We start from the raw sequence: 13,185 nt of genomic DNA, 5'->3' as shown, positions 1-13,185 counted from the left end.
GGAAGGAAGGAAGGAAGGAAGGAAGGAAGGAAGAGAGAGAGAGAGAGAGAGAGAGAGAGAGAGAGAGAGAGAGAGAGAGAGAGAGATTGCAGCATGCCCAGTGGTAATAGAGCCAGGTACGGTGGCATGGCAGCACAAGCCTGCAATTCCAGCACTCAGGAGACAGAAACAGGGATCTGTGAGACTGAGGCCAGCCAGGGTACAGAGCGAGCATTGACTGCTCTTGCAGAGTTATCCAAGTTCTACTCCCAGCACTGACACGGGGCCCTCAACCATCCAGGACCCCAGTTTCAGAGCATCCAACAGACAAAAATATTCATACACATAAAGCAAATAAATAAATCTTGGGGGGGTGGCTGTTGGGGAGAAGCTGCCCCAGAAGACATCTCAAAGGAAGCAGGCTTTAGCAACCAAGGATGGTTACGACAGTGTCCCCACTAAGCCGGATTACAGTTCCAGGATGAAACTCTTACCGTCTTACAGTAAACCTGACCTTGGGGCCTTAAAGGAGCCTTTAACTGGTGCAGCTGTGCAGTTCACGACTGCGCTGTGCAGTTCACTACCTAGCCGTGCAGGCCACCCCTGGATCCTCCGGCCCACGATATGTGGGAGAGGAAGCTGGCAGACATCATCACTTTAGAGCCAGCTGCCAGGGTGAGGACATCACCCCAGTTGGCAGAGTTGATTCTCCCAGCCTTCTGGGTTAGAGGTGGGCACAGTGTGAGACATGAATTTCCCCCTGTGAGCAAAGCTGCATCCCCGTAGGTGGGTAGGGGTCTCCTAAGGGGCCTACGACAGGGCTCAGCAGGTGAAAAGGTGCTTGCCACAGAGCCAACGATCTGAGTTCAATCCCTGGGACTGAACGTGTACGGTGAAAGAAGAAAACCAATTACTAAAGTTGTCCTTTGAGCTATGCACACACACACAAATAATATACAAAAATAAAACCTTTTATTTCCTGGTTTCTTGAGGACTGGATTTCTCTGTGTAATTCTGGCTGTCCTGAAACTCACTCTGTAGACCAGGCTGGCCTCAAACTCACAGAGATCCACCTGCCTCTGCCTCGCTGAGTGCTGGGGTTAAAGGTGTGCGCCACCACCGCCCAGCTGAGTACATTTTTTTAAGAATACTATTGTTAAAGAGGGTTCGGTTTGTTTTGTTGTTGGTTGCATCCTCTGTGTGTGTATGTGCATGCACGTGTGTGTACATGTGTGTGTATATGCTGAAGACAGAACACAGGGCCAGTTGCTTGCTAGACAATTGCACTACCCTCAGCTGCATCCCTAGTCTTTTGTTGTTTTGGAGACATGGCCTCACTGTGCAGTCCATGTTGACCTTGAACTCAAGACCCTCCTAACTCAGCCTTCTGAATGTTGGGAGGCAGGCATGTGCCCAGCTACAGGGAGTGCTAACTACCTAAGACCATTCTAAGTGTCTAGTCTGTCATGTACTCCTACCCAGGGGGAACTCACTTTAGAGATCATTTTAGAGATGAGACACTAAGGCTTTGAGGCTGGCCCAGTTGGCAGAGGAATGCTTGGCACAAAAGTCCTAGAGATAGCCTGACAGTTGGGGCTCACACCTTTAATCCCGGCACTCAGGAAGCAGAGGCAGGTAGATCTCTGAGTTCCAGGCCAGCCAGGACTACATAGAGAAACCCTGTCTTAAAAACAAAAATCAATCAATAAATAAAATAAAATAAATCCAACAACAATAGGTCTGAGAGACAGCTCACACAACAAAGTGCTTTCCACACAAGTGTGAAGACCTGAGTTCTATCCCCACACCCGGGTAAAAAGGCCAGACTCAGCATTGGAAAGGCAGAAGGAGGTGGAGCCCCTGTGGCTCAGCAGATAGTGAAGCTAGCCTATTTGATGAGTTCTAATTCAGGAAGAGACTGAGATGGCGAGATGGCTCACAGGTAAAAGCATCTGCCTCCCTTCACTCCCCAGAACCCACAGCGTAAGGAGAAAACTGATCCTCAGCTGTCCTCTGGCATCTATGCATGTGTGATGGCCCATCCATGCGCACATATACACATTTAATTTGGGGAGGAACGACACCCAGGATGATCCTGTGCCTGTACAGACACATGAACAGACGCTCACACGGACACACACATCCTACATAAACACACAGGGTAAAGAAGCCCAGCACCTGTCCAGTTCTGCTCTCTGCCTCCAGTGGTGGCCACCATGAGGGACCTGGGGAAGAAGGAGCCGTTGGAGGCAGCTGCTGGAGAGACACTCGGGAAGACACTCAGCGTGGCCCAGCTGGACGTGTGCAGTGACGACTCAGTGGCCAACTGTCTGAGCCACATTGAAGGAGGACGAGTGGACGTGCTGGGTGAGACTTGGAGGGTCCTGGAGTCACCCACAAATACTTATCACTCAAGCATTCACCCCCAGCATGATGGCAGCTTCTAGCCCTGGATAAAGAAGTAGACCAGCTGGCCAAGCGTCAGGAGTACCAATCTGTTAATTTGAGATGCCAGACTTTGGGGGAGGGCCTCCATGGGAGAGACATCCTCACACAAAGAGAAAACCATATGTGGTTGGGAAAATTACTTTAGTGAGTCACTCAGAGACAGGAGGATGATGAAGCGGCCACTCATGTCCCTATGGAGCCTGCTAAGGCGGGTGGGTCTGGCCATCTTGGTGCAATTTGGGGGCAGATGGGAATTGCTCATGGATGGTATGACAAAGATTTGGTTTCCAGTAGATCTACCCACTCTCTCAGACCCAGAGGCCTGTATAAAAACCAAACTGCTAGCCAGGCAGTGGTGGGGCACGCCTTTAATCCCAGCACTCGGGAGGCAGAAGCAGGCGGATCTCTGTGGGTTCGAGGCCAGCCTAGTCTACAAGAGCTAGTTCCAGGACAGGCTCCAAAGCTACAGAGAAATCCTGTCTCGAAAACAAACAAACAAAACAAAACAAAACAAAACAAAAAAACCAAACGGCTTAATACCACCTAGTTCCACATGTCTCCTCCTAGACTTGTTCTGAGGACTCAGGTCCTGGGGGTGACCCGAGCAACATTCTCTATGCACCCCCTTAGTGAACAACGCAGGAGTAGGCCTTGTGGGGCCCCTGGAGGAACTCAGCCTAGCTGCTATGCAGAACGTGTTCAACACCAACTTTTTTGGGGCTGTCCGTCTGGTCAAAGCTGTGCTTCCAGGAATGAAGAGGCGGCGACAGGGCCACATCGTGGTGGTCAGCAGTGTTATGGGGCTCCAAGGTGAGTCTGGGGCCTCCCCATCCAGGATTTCATGGTCCAAACAAACTTGTCTTTCTTCTTTCTTTCTTTCTTTCTTTCTTTCTTTCTTTCTTTCTTTCTTTCTCTCTCTCTCTCTTTCTCTTTCTTTCTTTCTTTCTTTCTTTCTTTCTTTCTTGTTTGTTTCGAGACAGGGTTTCTCAGTAGCTATGGAGCCAGTCCTGGAACTCGCTCTGTAGACCAGGCTGGCCTCAAACTCACAGAGACCCACCTGCCTCTGCCTTCAGAGTGCTGGGATTAAGGGCATGTGCCACCACTGCCCCACTTGAGAAGGATTCTGAAGCCCAGGAAGGAAATGTTCTGGGATTGATTTACTTTGTCTGTCCTGGGGTCATAGTAGGCAGTAATGGTACACATGCCACAGACAGCCACATCCTAGAATCAACTCCACTTCTAGACATACCTGATACATCCTTCCATTCAAACCCCTGAAATCCAAAAGACAGAAAGCCCCCATCAGGCCCTAGGGATGTATAAAGTGTTGGAATTCAAGACTCAGCAGAAAAGACAGAGATCGATTTGTGATGTCTGCCACCTACTTGCCCTCTGTGCTCCTGGGATCTTCTGCCTCCTCAAATCCTTCTTGACTCCCTCCCTTCCTCATCCTGACACACTCTGTGACATGGCTCCTTCCCCAGCCATGCTCAACTGCACTGCAATGGAGAAGCAGTAACAAGTCACTGTGCCCATGGACTGTGGAGATGCCATAGGGAAAAGGATCATGCTATAGGAGGGGGAGCAGGTAGAGCTGGAAGGTGGTGACACATCCAGAACAACCTCGCCCTTGTGCCCATGCACAGTTCCTTGCGTCCATGACTCTGTCCCCTTAGTCAATGTTCAAATCCCCCTTGCTCTGTATTCCAAAGACCTCATCACCCTGGGACCCACGAAGTCTCTCACTGGCACACACACTCTAAGTCCTTCTCCCTCCTCCCCTTCCAGGTGTCGTGTTCAACGATGGCTACGCGGCCTCCAAGTTTGCCCTGGAAGGATTCTTCGAGAGCCTTGCTATCCAGCTGCGTCAGTTCAATATCTTGTGAGTTGGGCACCGGGGCAGCCACAGGGAACAGGAGACGGTGAAGGGGGGTGGCAGGCCAGTTAATAGAGCCTGCACTAATGAGGCCCAGTCCACCCTGAGGACGGGCAGACAGTTCATGGTGGCTTGGGAGGAAGAGACATTTCTCCAGCCACGTGCTCACTGGTAAGGAGCCCGCGGCCCTGTGAACAGCCCCTCACCCACACTCTACAAGCAACCCCCACGAAACCCTCTGGGTCACAAAAAAGAGAAAAACATCAAAGTAGAAGGGGGCTGGGTGGGAGGAGGGAGGGGTTGGCGCGAGTGGGAGGGGTGAGAGAGGGTGAAGATGATCAAAGTACATTATGTACATAAGATACCCAATATTAGCCAGGCGTGGTGGCGCACACCTTTAACACCAGCACTCGGGAGGCAGAGGCAAATGGGCTTCTGTGAGTTTGAGGCCAGCCTGGTCTATCCACCTAGTTCCAGGACAGCCAGGGCTGTTACACAAAGAAACCCTATCTCAAAAAAAAAAAAAAAAAACTAAAGAAAGGGGAAAAATGGAAATTCATTATTATCCATTATTATCCATAATTAATATATGCTAATAAAACCTTTTTTCGAAGTGGAGTAATACCAAGAGGGCTGGGGCTGCGGCTTAGTAGAGCACTTGCCTGGTGTGAGAAAGACCATCCGGTACTGAAAAGCAATAACAACAGCAGTAATAATAAATACGAAGGAGGGACCAGACCTTGTAGCACACAATGTCCCAGCACTCGGGCGCAGACACAGGCAGGTCTCTGGGACTTCAAGGCCAGCCTGAGCTACAGAGTGAGTTCTAGGACAGACCTGGATACATAGTGAGAGCCTGTCTCAAAATACCGATAACAATGACACCTGGAGAAAAAGAGTGAGGGGGGAAGCCAGTGAAGGAGTTTGCTGGAGCCTGGCATCCATATCCCTGCCCTCCTCCCAGCATCTCAATGGTGGAGCCAGGCCCGGTCATCACTGACTTTGAAGGAAAACTCCTGGCTCAGATTTCCACGACGGAGTTTCCGGACACTGACCCTGACACCCTGGGCTACTTCCGGGACTTGTACCTCCCAGCCTCCAGGGAGCTCTTCCGCTCTGTGGGACAGAGCCCACGGGATGTGGCCAAGGTGAGTGGACAGACGCTGTGGCTCAGGATGTCGGACGGTGTTGTAAGTCCTAGAACTCAGGGTCCCCTCTTACAGGTCATTGCCAAGGTCATCGGTTCCACCAGACCCCCACTCCGAAGACAGACCAACACTCGCTACCTCCCCCTGACGGTGCTGAAGGCCATGGACCCCTCTGGAAGCCTGTACGTGGGAACCGCCCACAGGCTTCTTTTCCGCTGGCCTCGCCTTCTCAACCTTGGTCTTCGATGCCTGGCCTGTGGCTGCCTCCCGACACGTGTGGGGCCCGGATGAGCAGAGCAAAGCTGACCCCTTCCACCCTGGACAGCAGGGCTGTACCCCTAGATAAAACACACTGACTTTTCCACTCACCCAGGCCCATGGGGGAAGAAATGTTGACAAGGTCTCACTATGAAGACCTGGAACTCACTATGTAGACCAGGCTGGCCTCAGATTCACAGAGATCGGGCTGACTCAGCCTCCCAAGTGTTGAAATAAAAGACATATACCACCACACCCAGCTAACTTTTTTGTTAATATGTAGGCTGGCATATGTGCCAGGGGTGCCCTCAGAGACCAGAAAAGGGCATTAGATCCCCTGGAGTTGGAGTACACAGTCTGTGTGAGCTGCCCAGCATGGGTAGTGGGAGCTGAACCTGGGTCTCAGAGGACCCTCTTAACCTCTGAGCCACCTGTCCTTTTTTTATGTGTGTGTGTGTGTGTGTAGGTGCACATGTGTGTGAGTTTATGTGGATGTATGTGCATAGGCACATGTGTACGTGTGTAATGGCATCTTTCCCAATTGCTCTCCACCTCACACACTGAGGCAGGGTCTCCCAGCAGCACGTGATCAGGCGTGGCGGTACAGATGGACAATCACAGCACTCCGGGGTGCAGAGACAGGAGGACCAGGAACTCAGGACCATCCCCTTGATCTTTAGGCTTAAAGGTGGAGGTAAGACCTCCACTTGAACATCGTTATCTCCCCAAGAGCCCCTCAACACTATCCCTACTTGACTTCATCATTCCCCACGTTACCCATTTTCAGGGTAACTTTCCACCTGTATAGGGCTGTCGGGGTGACCCAGGGCAAAGGCACTTACACCCAACCTGACCACCTGAGCTCAATTTTTGGGACCTACATGGTAGAAGGAGACCAACTCCTGTTAATTGTCCTCTCACCTCTACCTATGCACCGCGGTGTTCATGCATACATGCAAGCATGCATGCACACATGCATGCAAGCACACACGCATGCACACACACACACACACACACACGGAAGTAAAAAAGAAAAAGAGTGTAATTTAAAATTCACAAAAAAGATTCCTTGCAGTTTGGGGTTCGGTGGGAGGCAGAGGGGGGAGGGGTTCAGGCTGTAGCTCTGCATCCCTCTGGATTTCCTGTGGCTGAGGCCATGGGCCCCTGGACTCACCATACATTCCTATGCTGCTGAAATCACACTGAGTCAGACTCAGCTGCAGAGAAGGGAGAATCCTCATCGCTAAGAGTGGTAACGATACAAACAAACACACAAGGGGAGGCTGGTGTTAAACACTGGCTGGATGCTATTGCTGACCAACAGGGAGACTGGCCCGAGTTCAGACGACGCTGGAAACAGGCCCGCTACACTCCAGCAGCCTCCCAGACCTCCTCAGCTTGACCAGGACAAACCCATCCTGCAGCCATTCAGGCTAAAAGTCACCTGAGTCCCTCCCTTGACACTGCAGCTATGGCTTCCTCCCTTCTTCTCCCTCCTTCCCGCCCTTCCTTCCATCCTTCTTTCTCCTCCACTCCCAGGAGATTCCAGCATGCCAATCTTGTGCTCTAACACTGAGCAGCCTCTACCAGACTTTATTACTTTTAAATGTGTTTATTTTTTGTTTTCTGTGTATGAGTCATGCAGACATGCATGTGCACCAATTGCATGCATTGCCTGAGGAGGCCAGAAGAGGGCGCTAGATATCCTGAAACAGGGTTACAGATGGAAGCTGAGCCAGGGATATGGGTGCTGGAAAACCAGCCCGGTTCTTTGCAAATGCTTTTAACTTTAAAACTGCCACTTTTTTTCTGCTGTGGCTGAGTCAGGAAAGCCTCTCCTAAAGGAGCTGTGGCACGGTGCCAGCAAACAGCAGGAAGCTGTGCTAAACTCTGTGTGTATGTGTGTCTGTGTGTCTGTGTATGTCTCTGTGTGTGTTCTGTCTAGAATTCCTTTTCAAGCCCTCCCAGGTCCTACATGGATTCAGTTGGCCACATGAGTGCCAATTTGTTGGGGGAGGGAGCCACTTGTTTGTCCTGGTCACCCAGAACCAAAATAACCACACAGAAACTGTATTAATTAAATCACTGCTTGGCCCATTAGCTCTAACTTTTTATTGGCTAACTCTTACATCTTAATTTAACCCATCTCCATTAATCTGTGTATCACCATGAGTCAGTGTCTTACTGGCAAAGATTCGGCATGTCTAACTCTGGCAGCTCCATGGTGTCTCTAAGACTCTGCCCTTCTTTCTCCCAGCATTCAGTCCAGTCCTCCCCGCCTACCTAACTTCTGCCCTATCAACAGGCCAAGGCAGGTTTTTATTATTATTATTATTATGTATACAATATTTTGTCTGTGTGTACATCTGCAGGCCAGAAGAGGGCACCAGACCTCATTACAGATGGTTGTGAGTCACCATGTGGTTGCCAGGAATTGAACTCAGGACCTTTGGAAGAGCAAGCAATGCTCTTAACCACTGAGCCATCGCTCCAGCCCCCAAGGCAGTTTCTTTATTCATTAATGGTAATCACAGCACAAAGGGGAATCCCACATCACCTTTCCTTTCTGTTTAAATAAAAAGGAAGGCTTTAACTTTAACATAGTAAAATTACATATAACAAAACAGGTATCAAGCTAGAATTACAGTTACAATATTTATATCTACTTTATCTTTTTTAATATTTTTATTTATTATGTATACAATATTCTATCTGTGTGTATGTCTGCAGGCCAGAAGAGGGCACCAGACCTCATTACAGATGGTTGTGAGCCACCATGTGGTTGCCAGGAATTGAACTCAGGACCTTTGGAAGAGCAGGCAATGCTCTTAACCTCTGAGCCATTTCTCCAGCCCCATCTACTTTATCTTTTATCATAACTAAGGAAAACTATAACTATCTATCTATTCTTTAACTCCATCAAAGATTCCAGAAGGATATGATATTACCTAAGTAAACATTGTAAGCAACTTCCAAAACTCTAGAATTAACAGAGACATCTTGCTGCCTGGACACTCACCTAAAGTTCTTCTGTACCACTGGGGCATCTATCTTCAGCCTACAGGCCCATAGTATCTGGCAGACTTTTCCATGAAGCAGGAAATTTTAAAGACAGTTTAGTCACTTTCTTCTGTATCCTGCAAAATGTCTCTCAGACTCTTTCATGAAGCAGGAACCCCGAAGAATCGTCTCACCTATAGGCAAGTTCAGCAGACATTTCTCTGTGGGTCCTGCATGTCCAGTTAAGCAGTCCAGGCAATAGCAGTTTCTTGCCCGAATGACTAATCAACTCCATAAGGAGCCTCTTCGATGCTCATCATCTTGAAGTAATTGGTGCTGCCAGGAGCAGATGTGTCTCATTGTCATGAAAAGTCCTAACTTCTTAAGACATTTTAAATGCCATATTCTGAAGGGCTCTGAAAGATTTGAAGAATACCTAACTAATTGAAATATATCTCTATATATCTAGAAAACATAACTAACATGCCTACAATCTTGACTATTATTTAGATGACTATCTATTAACCTATATTTCTTAATTATACATTACATTTTCAAATTAACTACACAAACACAATATCTTAATCAAGGGCAGAAATATACACATACAGCCAATAGCCTTTAAGTTAACTAACCCCTGGGCGTGGCCTCTTATACTATTTATGCCGAGGTAAAGCATGCTTCCGGCCTCTTCTCCTGCTGCAGGATTTAGTTGCTGTTCTCCGCTCCAGCAGAGGATATTGATTTGACATAGATGTGAGTTCCCCCTAAGTAAACAACCATCTATTATTCTCAATTCCGAGCTAGTGTGGGATTTCTTTTAAGCGTCCATCTTCATCTAACCACCGAGCCTGTGGTTCAGTTGTTTCCATCAACGCAGAGGGCCCGTAACAGTCATGGAGATACTCCAGGGACGCCAGCGTGAAGACAGCAGCCCTTCAGGGTAGAGGCGAGCTTCAGAATGCTCACGCAGCAATAGTGAAGGCAAAAATCCAAGCCAAGTTATCTCATGAACTCTGGCACTCGTGTGAAATGATGTGTTCATTCTAATGTTTATATAACAGCAAAACAGCACCCTGGAGACAGCCCATTGATCCGTCAGTAGCAAACCAGCCCCAGAAATGATTAGATAAGACGGAATGCATTGCAGGTTTGAAAGAGAATGAGGAAGCCCTGTTCGGGCTTCTGCAGAAAATGCTCCAAGATGCATAGTCAGGAAAAGAACTCAGCAGACTAGCAAGATGGCTTAGCAGGTAAAGGCACTCTCCACCGAGCCTGAGAGCCTGGGCTCAGTTCCTCGGACTCTCACTGCAAATGGAGACAGCCAGCTCCTGCAGCTGCCCTACAACTGCGGCAGTCAAGGTGTAGCAGGCTCACACCCGCCTACCCCCCACACTAATAAACACAGGTTTAAAAAGAAAAACAAAGAAAGAAATTAAGTTCCAAACTTGGTGTATGGCATGCTGCTCTCAGGGTTTAAAAGAATGTATTTTTTCCATTAAAACATTCTCTCCTAAAAATTCTAAAAATATGATAAAATATTCACAATGTAAAATTTACCCTCTTAATTTTCTTTTCTGAGTGCAGAGTCTCACATAACTGAGGCTGGTCTCTAACCCCTGATCCTCCCACCCCTAGCTATACGTGCTAGGATTGTAGGCCTGGGCCACCACACCCAGCTTTAGTCATTTTTAAAAAATGATTTATTTCTGTGTGCTGGTGTTTTGCCTGCATGTATGTCTGTGTGACAGTGTCTGATCCCCTGACACTGGAGTTACAGACAGTTGTAAGCTGCCACGTAGATGCTGGGAATTGAACCCAGGTCCTCTGGAAGAGCAGTCTGTGCTCTTAACCACTGAGTCATCTCCCCAGCCCCAGCTTTAGTCATTTGTAAAATTAAAAACAAAAGCTCAGCGGTTAAAGCACTCATTGCTCTTACAGAAGACCAAGGTTGGTTTCCAAACACCCACGTTAGGCAACTCGGGATCATCTGTAATTTTAGCTTCAAGAGGACAGCACCACATGTATACACACTCACACACACACTCACTCTCTCACACACACCACATACATACACCAGCCACACATACACAAATAAAAGAATCTTTTCTTAAAAAAAAAAGAAAAAAAAGAACATCACAGAGTACAGTTACTTTCATTTATTTAGTTTTGGTTTTTGGCTGTGTGTAGTGATAGTTCATTTGTAATTTAATAAATAAAACTTGCCTTAAGATTAGAGAGTAAGCCGGGCGGTGGTGGTGCACGTCTTTAATCCCAGCACTCAGAAGGCAGAGGAAGAGGGATCTCTGTGAGTTCAAGGACAGCCTAGTCTATAAGAGCTAGTTCCAGGACAGGCTCCAAAGCTACAGAGAAACCCTGTCTCAGGAAAAAAAAAAATAGAGAGTAAAACAGCCACCCTGGTCAACCTTACAGACCAGACAGTGGTGACACACACCTTTAAACCCAATGGCCACACTAGTTTGTAGTAGTGCATGCTTTTAATCCCAGCCCTAGAAAGGAATATAAAATGGCAGAGACAGCTCTCACTCTCATTCTGAGATTCCAGGAGGCAGGATCATTTCAGACTGAGGTCGAGGTAAGAGCAGGTGGCTGGCTGTTTTGCTTTTCTGACCTTCAGGTTGAACTCCAATCTCTGTCTCTGGGTTTTTACTAATCGTGCTATAGCTGTGTGTGTGTGTGTGTGTGTGTGTGTGTGTGTGTGTGTGTGTGTGTCCTTACGCCTGTGGAGGTCTCTCCTCTCCTTCTGTCTTGTTGCTGTGGTGCTGTATACTCCCCGCTAGCTGCTCCGTGAGCTTCTGGGCAATTCTCTAGTCTCCTCCGCCTTCCACCTCCATAGCCGAGCTGAGATGGCAAATGAGCACCACCGTGTCTGGCTTTTCACAGGAATTCCGGGGACTGAACTTACTCTCTAGGCTTGCAAGGCAGGTGCTTTTGCCCATGGAAGCATCTCCCTGGCCCTAGGGTTTTGGGTTTGGTTTGATCTGGGTTTTTCTTTGAGGGGAGGTGTTTTCTGTTTTTGTTTTTTGAGAGAGTTTCTCTGTGTAACAGACCTGGTTGTCCTGCAACTCAATTCAAGACTGGGCTTGAGCTCAGGGATGTGCTCCACCTCCCAAGGGCTGGGATTAAAGTGTGCACCACAAGGCTCAGCTTTTTTTTTCTTTTGGCCTTAGGTTTGTTGGTGTTTGTTTGTCCATAGCCCAGGATGGCCTTGAAATGACTATATAGCTGAAATGACCTTCCTGCCTCCATCTCCTGAGCGCCAGGACTAAGGTGGGCACAACCATGCCTGGTTTATTCAATACTATGAATAGAACCCGTTTCTTCAGATGCACCAAGCAAGCACTCTGCCAACTAAGCCCCAGCCCCAGCTGTTCTAAGACAGAGTCTCACTACGGATCTCAGGCTGGCCTCGTTCTCATGGTGATCCACTTCAGCCTGTCCTCAGGTCTTTCCATTGGCAGTTACCTCAGTGAAATAGAGCATCTTTCTTCCCTCTCCAATGCCGTCGTTCCTTCAGTTGACACACGTGTTAGCTTTTTAGCCTTTGTATGTATAAATAAGATGTGTGTGTATGTGGGTGTGGGTGTGCGTGGGTATGTGTGTGGGTGTGTGTGCATGTGTATCTGTGTGTGTGCGCTCATGCGCGTGCATATGTGTGTGTGCGTGTGTATGTGTGCGTGCATATGTGTGTGCACGTGCGTGTATGCGTGTGTATGTGTATGCGTGCATGTGTGTGTGTGTGTGTGCGTGTGTGTGTGTGGACTCCTAAGCACCACAACACACATGTGGAGGTCATGGACAACTTCGGGCGTCAGTCATCAGCTCCCATCTTGTTTGGGACAGTCTCTTGTTCACCACTGCCAGTACCAGGCTGGCTGACCCTTGAGCCCCAGAGTTCCCCTGTCTCCAGCTCGACTTGGTGTAGGAGTGCTGGCTACAGACAAGCTGGCTTCTTGTCGATTCTGAGGGTCCAAACTCAGGTCCTCATGCCTGTGTGACAAGCACTTCCCCGTAAGCATCTCCTCGTCCCTGAGATGTCTCCCAGCCCCCCAGCCCTCCTACCTTTTTTGGGGAGGAAGGGGGTGACAAGGCTTGTCTTGTGCATGTTGCCTAGGTTAGCCTTGGCCTTCCCAGAGAACTCATGTGTGTCACTTCGCCTGCTGACCACTGATCCCAGCCTAAATACTGCTTCCCTAAGAGGCCTTTCTTGACTACCCAAGGTGCATCGAGCTGGCAGGCCCCTCCTGTTCCCCCCACTTTGTCCTCTGTTGTCCTGGCAGGTGTTCACACCCAGAAGGACAAACGCTAGACAAAGTCAGTTCTGAATCTTCCGTCTCTCTGTCGGCAGCAGGTCAGTGTCCGCAGAGGTGAGGCAGCCAGACCAGCAGACAAAGCCTTGAGAAAATTAAAGATGGTGATCAGATGCTCTCCGGGAACTGTGTGAGTTTGTGTTAT

At 48.7% G+C, this 13,185-nt stretch overlaps 1 protein-coding gene across 1 annotated transcript in view; it reads left to right on the top strand.

The window, feature by feature from the left end:
* Window positions 1–5,742, top strand: part of Rdh8 (retinol dehydrogenase 8) — a 7,019-nt gene extending 1,277 nt beyond the window's left edge. The window contains exons 2-6 of the mRNA XM_050125515.1: window positions 2,185–2,346; window positions 3,058–3,237; window positions 4,216–4,309; window positions 5,268–5,451; window positions 5,527–5,742. Of these exons, the coding sequence (XP_049981472.1) occupies window positions 2,185–2,346; window positions 3,058–3,237; window positions 4,216–4,309; window positions 5,268–5,451; window positions 5,527–5,742 (836 nt within the window). The remainder of the gene's footprint in view (window positions 1–2,184; window positions 2,347–3,057; window positions 3,238–4,215; window positions 4,310–5,267; window positions 5,452–5,526) is intronic.
* Window positions 5,743–13,185: the final 7,443 nt, after the last annotated feature.

Source organism: Alexandromys fortis, unplaced genomic scaffold (genome assembly GCF_014885135.2).
Source record: "Alexandromys fortis isolate MF-2015 unplaced genomic scaffold, M_Fortis_MF-2015_v1.1 scaffold_242, whole genome shotgun sequence".
NCBI lineage: Eukaryota > Metazoa > Chordata > Mammalia > Rodentia > Cricetidae > Alexandromys > Alexandromys fortis.
The sequence above is the reverse complement of the archived record's forward strand: the minus strand, read 5'-3'. Positions and strand labels throughout refer to the sequence as shown.